This window comes from Perna viridis, chromosome 8 (assembly GCF_037379345.1).
Source record: "Perna viridis isolate PV_CMFRI_1.1 ecotype Kerala chromosome 8, ASM3737934v1, whole genome shotgun sequence".
In the NCBI taxonomy this organism is placed as follows: Eukaryota; Metazoa; Mollusca; class Bivalvia; order Mytilida; family Mytilidae; genus Perna; species Perna viridis.
The window spans coordinates 13132429-13145261 of NC_142452.1; the positions used below are offsets into that span (position 1 = coordinate 13132429).

General features: G+C 35.0%; 1 protein-coding gene across 1 annotated transcript; it reads right to left on the minus strand.

Annotated features, from left to right (window-relative positions):
* Nucleotides 1-4130: 4130 nt before the first annotated feature.
* LOC148609400 (mammalian ependymin-related protein 1-like) lies at nt 4131-7266 on the minus strand. Its single transcript, XM_088542092.1, has 6 exons — nt 7113-7266; nt 6855-6889; nt 6287-6421; nt 5372-5552; nt 5055-5145; nt 4131-4357 (listed from the first exon to the last, which is right to left on the minus strand). The coding sequence occupies exons 1-6, from the start codon at nt 7177-7179 to the stop codon at nt 4249-4251; spliced, it is 618 nt and encodes a 205-aa protein (XP_088398218.1). The 5' UTR covers nt 7180-7266; the 3' UTR covers nt 4131-4248.
* Between the last annotated feature and the right edge of the window lie 5567 nt (nt 7267-12833).

The following is a 12833-nucleotide window of genomic DNA, read 5'->3' on the forward strand; positions in this document are numbered from 1 at the left end:
ATCGGAACTACTCGGCTGCTACACTAAAAGGATTTTTTTCTTTTGAGTAACATAGAAGGGCCGATTGGGGACCAGTCGTGACTAGCATGCTGTAAAACAAGGATCACGAAAACACACATCTCAGTGAAAAGCTCGTAACTAGAATAGAATATATATATAGACTAGTTTTATTCCAATGCCTTAAAGGACCCATTGCAGAGTTTAATTAACAAGAACATACAATTATGATTATTAACCAACAGTGAAATGCAAAGGACGGTTAACCCTACCGGTGCACATGGCCCATGCTCCCAGTTTTAGCGGAGTCCGAGTTGCTTATTTACAATTTTGTTTCTCTGACTGTACGTATAATTTTGGTTGTATCATGTTCTGTGTGCCTGTTTTCCCTGATTTGTCTTTTCCTTGTAATATATTCTTTTGATTTTCGCTCGAATATTATTACCAAGCTTTACGACAAACGTGAAGACTTTTCATTCAGAATTGACAGTTTATAGCAAGGAGTAAAACAATTTGTGATTTCTATCGTTTTTGGCACATTGATTTTAACTGAAAATGGTAGTTAGGTGTGCGGTTCATAATTCCATAATAGTTATGAACGTTATTCTTTCTGATTATAAGTTATATTTTCCTTGCATTTTTCATCATATGTATATTAGTAATTTTTTTCTATAGTATTGATTAATACTTTCATTCTTATATTTGACCTTTTGTTATTGATATCATACCATGGTTATTTGATAGCTTTATTAAGCATTGTGTATTTTTAGGTATGTTCTAATATTTGACATAGAGAGTACTCTATTATTATCATTTTAACTTTCGTTTTATATCGATTTCCTGTTTCTGATTGTGACCTTGATTCGATTAGGCAACACAATCTCAATCAATTCATAATTTTTCCATCGTTGTGTGACACCTCACTATGCAAGAAGAACTTTCGTTTTTATAATTGTTTTTAAGTGAGGTATAATTAATTTTTTATGGAAAAGTGAATGTTTTTTTTTTGTGATTTCGAGATACTTTTTTCAGATAACTGTTCAACTTTTACATTACCATTTACACTTCATTTTGATATTTTTTAGATAGTACTATTTTTCTTTTCCATCTTCGGAAATTCATGAACTATTGATTTTGTTACTATAAATGACTTGACTTTTTGACTGACTTTGGGTATGCTATATGTTATGCCTCGAACAGAATATTATATTTTTTCTCAAGAGATATCTATTTTAGGTATATTCATTTAGTCATTATTCACAATACATCTATTGACATTCAATAGAGTTTTTCTATTTTATTAAATATATTAAATATTTATTCCATTTGATAGATACAATACTTTTCATAAACACTCAATGACAAACCAACCTTCGTGAACCTTTCAAAAAGTGATTTTTTAACGTTGGTCTAAAACGTGTGATATTAATTTTGAACAGTAACATATTTACGTTCCTCTTATTTAAAGAATATATGTTGCAATTCTCTAATTTTTTATCTTCAATTAAGTACGTCATTCATCAAAATCCATCCAGTGATTTTGACAACCACTCTTAGCAAAGTTATCCCATTTTTAACAGGGACGTTTGAGAATATTGGCCAATAAACAAATAACGACACAGTTCCTAACAAAGTGACTTCTCCCCTGATGTACAAAATGTACAAACAAACAAAATAGCAGTTAAGTTTTACTGAAACTTTTTTAAGTTTATGAATTTATGAAGTTAGGGCAACTTAATTGGCTGGAGCTCAATAAAATAATATTTCAATAACATTTTATATATTTGAAAACACTTTTACAGCTTGCTTTATGATATGGGTTTTGCCTATCATTGAAGACCGAAGTTTAATTGTTTGTTGCTTGACTTTTGGTGGATGTCTCATTGGCAATCGAACCATATCTCATATTTTTATACAATTAGATAAACGCAATTGATTGATCCCTTTTGTGTGTTTATGGAAACATAAACCACGAATCTATGAATAAAAATGCCTGTACCAAGGCAAAGATAGTGTCCAACAGTGACTAAATGTTTTTAAAGCAAACTCTTTAGGGGATTCCTAAAGGGTCAGTAAACAGAAAGCGGGCCAAAAAAACCTGGCTTAAAGACTTGCATGCAGAGCTGTAGAAAATGTAATTGTAATTTGACAATATGGATGTGTGAAAAATAGCTAATCATGTAAAGTCTTGACATTTGCTAAAAGATCATCATAAGAGGAGTTGTAATAATCAAAAATAGACATACCGTAAATGTAAGACCTATCAGAGTAATTGCATTAGAAACTTTTAAAATCTCCACCTGTACTGTCTGACTTAATTGCCATTTTTGTATGTGTGCTGTACGTGTCTTTGTCTTATTATAACTGTGTCTTATTGTCTTGTCAATGCATTTTACATGTAAGTATGCACTGTATAGCTATTTATATATCTTATGTCGGTTATAAAAGCCCTTAAGAGCTAATTTTGTATTGTTGTAATGAACATGTCGGCTTAAAATAAAGCTTGTTTGATTTGATTGATTTGGTCATATGTAAAATCAATCCCAATTCTTCCCATGCGGGGTTGAGAATCAGGGAACATCATAAACCATATAATAAGGACACAACCCATGCCATGCCGAAAACTGCTTTTAAATATAGTGTTTTAATATCTATGTAAAGATCCCAATGTTAATACCAGAAATGCTATCCTTAACGGTTTGACAACAATATCCAACTGTCTGAAGGTGTTATTATTTTTTTTTACCAAATGTTGCTTGGAAGGGTCTTTATTTGTTCTATCTTTAAATTGTGATTCTTAACAATACAGGAAGAGGTCCACAATAAGTGGTGCACAATTGGTCCCCATGGGAATTCCAAAAACTTTATGACAAACGGTTTCGCCAAACAGTATGAAAATGTTGTCTTTCAGGATTTTGAGTTGATGTAAGTATATCAAAAGAATACCAAATAACGTAGTTTATATATCTTACTGAAAAATGATCTAAAAGAATTCAAACAAATATATTCACATCCCGATTTATTGAAAAATTGTACAACATAAATAGAAAATAAAGAGAATTAAATTCGGGCTTCTTAAATGATGTAGCAAACTTAAATAAAAAATTACATGTACTTACTTTATACTAACTCACTTATTAAACCACTTATTACTGAAGAAGAATCTATGATCAACGAGTAAAACATGTACATTAAGGCGTGTAATCAATTTTATAAAACTCGAGTATCCGATCGATCGAGCCAAAGACCAGCCGAGTACACCGCTTGCGAGCATATCTTCAGTTTTCTTATTTTTTCATAAATGTATGCAGGTGTAGTAGCGTATTAAGCCTTTATCAACTTTTTCGTTCAATCGAATGGTTTTGTTTTTGTTTTACGTTTTGTTGCAGTTTGAGCATAACAAATTGATATCCTGATTTAGTTATTGCTGTATAACATTATCTGGAATGCGACTTTATCTATCAAGCTTTACTATTTTTTTTCTCAGTTTGTAAGCACTATCAGGTAATCAAAATGTATCTGTTGCTTGGCTGTCCAGCAATCTGACCGATAAAACCGATATGAAAGGCCTCTTGTGGACACTACATACTCAAGTGGTTTAACCTTTACCTAGTAGAGGACACCATGGATAGATTACATAAAATCTGGTTATATCAAATAAAGATTACATCCGACCTTGAAAGAAAAAATTATATGCTTTGTAATTGACCTGTGTTTTCTGCTGGTGTTTTGTTTTCCCCGCTATCAATGCAGTTGCGCAAAACGGCCAACTAATAATGTTATGTGGTATATTTTCGATACGCAGTATACGGTAGATATCATCAATCATTTTGATATACATCGACTGGTTTGGACAACCTAAATATGCAGATAATCTTTCTTGATAAAGTCATCAAAAGAAATACTAAAGATCTCCAATAATGTACCAACCATGGCATGTTGCAATCCGCTGATACAACGAAACTGGGTTTCCCGTATGATAAAGGTTGCTGCTAGTGGTGACATGCCAGAAATGGGTCACATATTTACTAAGCATATACAAAAATGTACATGCATATAAATATTCTTGTTTCGAATTCTAACAGTAATTATAAAATATATGTATTGATTTATTTAATCACAAAATAAACCAATTTGTATTTTACAACTTTATTCCCTTTTCACAATCACATCCCCAAATATGAATGATGTTTCTACAATTTACAGAAAATGATATCATAATGTCAATCAGCAGAAGCCATCTAAGGCTAATTAGACAACGATTGGTTTGTTGAGTTTCAGTCTTTGTTCCTCCATGATGCATTCTTGTGGTGGGATGAATACATTCAAATCTACTATACCGATGTTCAGATCAAAATAGCTGGAATCATGAAAAATTCAATAATTATCAAGGAAATTTATAGTATTACTTACCTAACTTAACCAAATTTTGATTCCCTTCATAATATTAGAACCAACATAAATATGAAACCCGCATTTAACCACACACACACAAAAAAAAATCGACCTCAAAATGTTTCGGAAGAATTTTTACTGCATTTATACACTTGTGTGTGTCCTGTATATCCGTACTTTCGTCTGATTTGACCTGCTAATCGGCAAGTTGCGAGCAACATTTTAAAAAATCAAAAGCATGAATATAATTAGGATTATTGATCCGCTTTGTTTTTATCATTACCCTTTCTCTTCGAAGTCATCTAATGTACTTACTTTATTCAAAGTCCTTTTCTATTTGGTTGAATGTTTTGTTGTCATTTTATTCGCTACTTTTGTAGTATTGCGTGAACCGAGTATTTTTTTTTCACTTACTAATGGTAATAAAATGGATTTTTTAACTAGGGATTCAGATAATAATGGAATTTTGCTTGAAAAAAATATTACCATATGTAAATGATGTTTTCAACTTTCGTTACTAATCATGTATTTTTTGGTAACAGATTATTCATGTAATGACTTCCGTTGCCTATTATAAGGCATAAAAAGATATATTGAGTAGTTCTCGTTTTTCCTGGTTGAAGACACTAATGTTTCTGAAGTCTGAGTACATGTATACTTACTCTGAATGCTCGAAACCATACATTTTACTATTGTAAATGTTCTGGACAGGGTAACAGTCTGGGTACGTAACCAAGCCAGTGTAAAAGAAACCTTAAAAGAAAAGTTTGTCTGTATTTTATTTTTTGAAGCTATTAATTGTTGTATATCTGTATTGCTTACATGTGCAATGCTGCATTTATTGTAACATTTACATGAAAAACTTATATGGCCAAATATAACAAACGTAAAAATAAGTTCTACCTCATTTTATACAGAAAACGTTTTAGAATACTCGCTTAATTTTTGTTGACAAACGAAATGTAAGAAATAAACATACCACCAGTAATGTTAGCCGACCAGGCCTGAACAGCAACAGTTTCTCCTGGTACACCTACGGCACCGATGTTGAAGATTCCATCAAACTTAGCTTGGGGATAGACTCCTCTGTAGCGGAATGGTCTTGTCAATGTTGTTACTTCACATTTTCTTGTTTTCAGATTCAATGAGTAGTTCTTGTTCTAAAACAAATAACGGATTAAAAGGTGAAACAGACATCTTTGTAAATGCGAGGAAATAAAGTAGAGTTTAAACTGAAATTTCCAAAAGAAAATTAATTCGTAGTAATTAAATGTTACAAATGTTTCACACCTTTAGGGACGAGATTATTGTGTCGAAGTTTGTATTTAACACTTAAAACATGCATGATCTACAGGCATGTCACTGTATTCTGACTCTAAACCACCAAACGTCATTCTTTATCCCGTGTTCTGCTGGTTTGTTGGAGAAACAAATGCTACATTTCAATATGTTGTGTATGATTAGGCATAGGAGTACCCACCATACTAGTATTTGAAACGAGCACTTTCTACACCATGGTGGTAACTATCAATGGTGCATAGAAAATAGTTATGGAAACTTGCATAAACTTTAAGGAAGGTTTTGTATACTCAGTGAATCCGCCTTAACATGTTTTATTAGTAATAAACATATTTTATCTATCTTTGAAAATGAGAAGGTTATAAATTTCGTGACTGGTAATATCACTTTAAAGTTTGCAGAAAATGACTGGAGGTAGGTGGTGCACTTGCCTTGTTTGTGTGTTGTCTTTTTGCCAATTCATGTTAACTGCAGTATGGCTATAATAGCCAAAGATCTAAATCAAAATCACCCATATAGAATCTTTAGAGATAAAACAAAAACAACACTGAGTACAAAAAATATTTATATTTCCAAATACGAAATACGTAGTCACCTCATTGTGTAGGTAGAGACGATCGTAGTACTCTTTGTCATTTCCAACGATAATTTCCTCAACCTCTCTGATCCTTTTGTTGGTCTCATCGTAACTCAACTTTCTGTACTCCGCAAATCTTCTTGAGTAATCTTGCTGAAAAAAATAACAAACGGATGGCACTTAGATTGTTATAATCAAAAATGATATACAGCACACTGTGCATTTCCAAAAGACTTGACCATGTCTGTGGTCATACCAAATAGCTTATGATTTAAAGAACTGCGTCGTATAAAGGCTCGTAGAAATTTGCCGCAGTCATCAGACAGAGCGTTAGACAGAGCGTTAGACAGAGAGTTAGACAAAGCGTTAGACAGAGCGTTAGACAGAGCGTTCATTCACTCCTTGAACTCAAACTTTCTACTGCAGAAACTTAACATCTCAGATTGATGAACGTTACTTATCAATAAAAAAAACGACATCAAAGCAGTACATGTGTACATCATGCGATAAAAAAATGTTTAAAACATGTAAAATAGATATAAATAATGGAAATATATTTCAATACTTGTAAAATTAAATCACTTACTCTAATTTCCCTGGCTTCCCATTGTGCAGGGGAATCTGTGAAAAAAAGATAGAATAAATATTTAGTAGACTGATAAAGTGTAGTATTGGTACTATGCGTAGAACAATTTGCACGACTCAATACATATAGCTTTCGCTGCCTCACACATTTCTTATTGTTTTTCCTTACAAACATTATAAAGAACAAGGGTAAAAGAAGAATAAAGTCATAGTTAACTCAAACATTCCAATATTGATATAATTAAGGAGCAATACATACCACATGGTTTTGGTGCCTGGGCGTAAACCGAAACAACCAGAAAACACAATGCGACAAGATACTTCATGTTTGAGCAGCCAACTATCAACTAGTTTCAGTCAAATGAGACTATATATACTGAATGGATAAGTGTTTATTGACTTAGTCTCTTCTCAGGTCAGCAACGTTATCGGGTTTCGTTATGCTCCCAGCATATCGTTTTATAATTTACCCCATGAAGTAGAGAAACTAGTAAAGTGCGGTTTGTGTTGTTACGTATACATTTGTTTGGGAAATAACACGTGTACAACGCATTTCCTTAAGATGATATATAAGATAGAAAAGGAACATGTATGGCGAGACGCAAACAATGCGCCATCGTATAACCTCTGTATAAACATTGTTAATACTTTTTAGATCTCCAAAAGGTCTTCAGTAAGTGTAAACACACATTTAAGAGGTTCTGTTTCTGTCATATTCATTTGTAAGTCTTACCCATATGGTCCCGTACATCAATGAACCGTATAGTTCTTAAATTCGCCACAAAAAACGAGAATGAAAATGGTGAATATGTCAAAGAGACAACAACCCAGCCGGAATGAAAAATCTCAGCCCAAGGCCACACATAGGTCTTCAACGAATGACGAGGAAACCCTCACACCACAGGGCAGTCTGCAACTGTCCACAAAACATTTTGCACAGCTTCAGCGAAAAAGTTGTCCACATATACTCAAGCAGTATAAAAGTAAACTGAAAGTAAAAAAATACAGAGGCCGGAAACTTCTGGCTTGGGATAGGCGAAAAATGCGGCGGGGTTAAATTACTTTTGCGTGATCACAACCCTCCCCTTTTAAATCTTGCCATCGTGGAAACAAGTACTATCTTTAAAAAGGATAGCCGGCACAGTAAAATTTGTTCTTTTTACATATTATTTTCTATTTGACAATCGGAAAACAAAATTGCACTTAGGTAACTTGCGTTTCCACGGAAGAGCGTCTTTAAGGTAAAAGGGTTAAAAGCGTAACTATTCTGATTGCGTGGGTAAAATTTTACAGAATTAGAACAGAAATAAAAAAAAAAACTGATCATACGTTACACAAATGCACAAGCAAAGGATCGAACTTCTAGCAGTTAACTGACATATCAGCTCCAGACAAGTTAAACCTACAATCGGCACCCTCTTAATCTTATGTAAACAAGTGGACTGGTCATTTAGTGGTATTTAAAATTTATTTCATTTGTGATATATATTTTGAAGGATTTAAACACGTTTTGAGGTAGGCCCTAATGCATAGTTTTTATTTAGCATTGTGCTTATGGTGTTATAAGCTTAAGACAAGGCATGATTTTGTTTAGGTTATGAAAGATTACTTACGTCCGTTTAAACACGGTTAATAAATTATTTCTATTGGTATTTGTGCTATCTCTTGCACACGGCCTTTAGGATGAGTTCATTCGTTAGGGGGGTAATTCCCATAGTTTTCTATATTATAGAATAGTCGAGGTTAGGTAAAACGCCCCTGTATGTAATGAAGAAAACCGGTCACGTGATATTGTCATATAATCTAGGGATATAAGAACAAGTGAGTAGCATTGAGCAGCGGTCACTCTCCACGTTAACGTACTCCAAAACAGTTAGAGTGGGAAAGTCGGACCCACGTGGGGTCTCGGAGTAGGCCAGAGCATCAACACAGCAGCCCAGCCGCTAGTAGGACATACTGTGACCGAGTTCTTCGGTCGGGTATCCCGAAGGCTGGGCTCCGCCACCAACACCAGTTGGTTTTACTAATCCACTAACATCGACCGTGAGAGGCCTGTATTGGTATTCAAGGTCGTTAAAAAACCCTAGTCATCATTGAGTAGCGGTCACTCTACATGTTGACGTACTCCCAAACAGTTAGAGTGGGGAACCGCTCTTGGACCCACGTGGGATCTGGGAGTAGGCCAGAGCGTCAACACAGCAGCCAAGCTGCTAGTAGGATATACTGTGACTGAGTTCTTCGGTCAGGTATCCCGAAGGCTGGGCTCCGCCACCAACACCACTTGGTTCTATTAACCCACTAACATCGACCGTGAGAGGCCTGTATTGGTATTCGAGGTCGTTAAAAACCCCCAAAAGCCCCAATCATCATTGAAATTTGTCCTTCTACACGTTGACGTACTCCCAAATAGTTAGAGTGGGGAAACGGATCCTCGTGGGGTCTGGGAGCAGGCCAGAACATCAACAGAGCAGCCCAGTCGCTAGTATGACATACTCTGACTGAGTTCTTCGGTCAGGTACCCCGAAGGCTGAGCTCCGCTACATCCAACTACTAACAGATATCTACTAACAGAATCTCCGTATGGGGCGGTCGGGCGAGATCATTAATGTTGTGACAAGTCATAAGGTTATGAAGTAGGTACAGCGGTTTGCGGCGACCTCATATCGCACTACAGCAGTATGACTTGCTGGTCATACCATACCGTGTATCAGTCAAATTTATTTTGATAGAGGTTTAAATAACGTTCAGGCCACTGTTTTAAATAAATCCAGTTTATCTGTGTAGGTATATATGCACTTCCGCTGGATACACGTTACAATTGCATTATTTTCATAAGCTTTGTTACACGGCAGGTTTTTTCTATAAAAGCAGAGGACGCTTACCCTACCGGTGCACCTGGTCCGTGCTCCCTTTTTAGAGTTGCTCATTTGCTTTTGTTACTTTGTAAGTATGATTTTAGTTACTTTATGTTCTTTGTTGTGTATGTCTATTTTCCGTGTCTGTTCTTTGTCCCTGGATTACATTCTTTTGATTACCGCTATAACCTTGGTTCCCTTGACTATTCTTACAAAACAATTTAAGATTTTATGGTATCGAGTGCATTAGTAAGTAAAATAGAAATCTGGTTGTTGAGCAGTGACTTAAATAGGAAATACATCTTTATTTACAATGTGATTTGTGAAGTTTGTGAAGCCAATATGAACTTTCATGCTACTAGGCTCAGCTTTTAAAGATGTAGCGACGATCGCGACTTTGTGTAATAATATTCAAAGTCTCAGATCGACTTTGTCGAAGACCTTGTTTGAGCTATGACTGATTTCTAGTTATATATTAAAACTTGTTAGATTGTCATACTTGAAAACCAGATATATATTCAAGTAAGGCTTTACTCTTACCGTGCTCAGTTGATCTCAGGCTCGAGCTCGGGATACCCGAAATACCGGACCCAAGGTTATAGAGTAATCAAAATAATGTAATCCAGGGACAAAGACCAGACATGGAAAACAGGCATACACAACAAAGAACATAAAGTAACTAAAATCATACATACAAAGTAACAAAAGCAAATGAGCAACTCGGATTCCACTAAAAACTGGGAGCATGGACCAGGTGCACCGGTAGGGTAAGCGTCCTCTGCTTTTCTAGAAACACCCGCCGAGTTGCTTATAAAAAGTCAAGTCCGGGGTAGACAAACGAGGAAAGGAAAACTATGACCTGTTCCCAGACAGCATTCCTACGTTGGGCCAACGTTGGTTCAACGGAGTCATTTGCGTTTGGCCAACGTAGGGTACCCAATGTTGGCCCAACATTATAAGTGCACAGAGAGCCAACGTTGGCCCAAAGGAGGCAAACAATAGTTGGGACAACGTAGGCCCAACGTAATACCAACATTGACCCAACGAATCCCGAATGTTTGCCCAACATAAGCCCAACCTTAACCCAACCATTTGTCCGACAATTGTATGCCTTAAGATATTAGAACATAATTTTATCATGTATTTCCTCGTCATGTCGCAGAGTGCTGATGCTGTGAACTCTTTCAGAGTAAGCGGTCACATTTTATATAATCATACAAATTCTTTACAATAAGAATATATACCAATGACAAGCTGATTGTAGTTTACAAAATTGAAGCAGAAAATCTGTTATAAAATTAGCAGATGCTACGAGCATTGGTATACTAATTATTGAAAATTTGCATTTTTTGTTTGCATTGAATAGACATATGATAATACCCGTCACTGTTTTGTGTTTAGGTGAATTTACATTGAAAATATGAATATGTATTCATTTGTTCAAACTGAAAGACAACTCTTGTTTTGTAAAAGGTGTATTATACTCTCAGTTACAAAGCTGAATCAGGGGGAGATAATCATGTACAATATTGTTATCATAAATTAGATTTGGTTATTCATAATATTTTTTGTGTTATTAAGTTCTATATACTAAATGCTAATACTTGTTGCATGAATATTAAACATGCAGTTAACAGAATTCGAAAAAAGAGCCAACAATACTTTTTTGAAAGAAGAAAAATCATATTAGTAAATATATATATTTTGGTGTTTCAACGTTGGCCCAACGTTGGCCCAACTTATTATCGCAGTTTAGATGCAACACAATATTTGCTTTTTTACATCCAGATTTGCTTTCCTTTCTAGTTTTATTTTCTTGAAACCGACATACATTTTTGCATCAAGAATAATATTAAGTCTTCTTTAACATGTTACCAAAGTCGTTTTGACGTTGGTTCAATGTTGGTTGAGTGTTAGCTCATTGTTGGCTCTGGGTTGGACAAATGTAGAACAATGCAAATCATGTAATCATGGTTTTGATTTAAAAATCAAAATTTAACAATACTCTCACGCAGAATTCGCTTCTAAAACAAGTTTTTAAAAAGAAGCATAAAATGAAATGGTTGTTCAAATATAGTAGGGCCAACATTGGACAAAAGTTGGGCCAACGTAGAGCCTTTTTATAATATGAGAGTATTTAAAATTTCAAAACATCGTGTTTAATCATTTGGTTGTCAAGTAAAAACAATTTGGTTTAAAATAAATCAAAAAGAAATATTTCTATAACTGCGGACTACTGCATTGAGCCAACGTTGGGCCAACGTTGTATTGCCAACGCCAACTAAAAGCCAACGTTGGTCCAACGGAGGCATGCTGTCTGGGTGAATAAATCAGTTTTCATGGTGCAGATGGATATACAATAACGATCCACGAGTTCATGATGACGACCATAAAACTTCTGTAGTGATGACTTCAATCTTGTAGCAACATAACCTTGTTCTTGAAGCCTATTTGTTAGAGTTCTAGCGTGATACAAAAAGTCTGCGTAGTTTCGGCAAGCTCTGGCATAACGTATGAGTTGTGATATGAACACTCCACACGCAGGTGCTGAAGAGATGTTGCCACAGATGAAAGGAAAATTGGCAATTTTGAATGAAAAGTCATCACGTTTGTCGTAAAGTTTGGTCAATAGGTTTCCTTTACCATCGATTTCTAAGTGAAGGTCAAGATAAGAGGCTGACTTCACAGTGTCTGTAGTATCCTTTATCTCAAGTTCTTTGGAGTAGATGCGATGTATCAAATCCCCGAAATTAGGATTGTTTAAAGATAATACGTCATCTATATAGCGGAAACTGAGATTAAAGGATCTAGCTAAACGATATTCTTTCTTTCGGATCAGATCAGCTATAAAGTCAGCCTCATAAGAGTGAAGGAAAAGGTCAGCAAGTAAAAGAGCACAATTTGTTCCTTTTGTATTGGAATGCCGACTGTTTGTTGAAAAACACGTCCACCACACTGGACAAGTATGTTGTCGATTGAAAATTCCAGCATTTTGTAAACAACTTCCTCTGTATATTTGGGAGATGATTTGGAATTATTTCTTACAAAATATGAGGAATCTCTACCAAGAACTATATATTTGTATCTAGATGTACCATCTTTTTTGGAAAAACAACGATGTATTA

What these genes read in the sequence shown, in the direction of transcription:
- LOC148609400 (XM_088542092.1), bottom strand. Translation starts at nt 7,179, where the DNA reads ATGAAGTATCTTGTCGCATTGTGTTTTCTGGTTGTTTCGGTTTACGCC. An exon ending in CCAGGCACCAAAACCATGTG is followed by an intron (nt 6,890 to 7,112) that starts GTATGTATTGCT and finishes TTTTTTTCACAG; the next exon opens with ATTCCCCTGCACAATGGGAA. An exon ending in GGGAAGCCAGGGAAATTAGA is followed by an intron (nt 6,422 to 6,854) that starts GTAAGTGATTTA and finishes TATTTTTTTCAG; the next exon opens with CAAGATTACTCAAGAAGATT.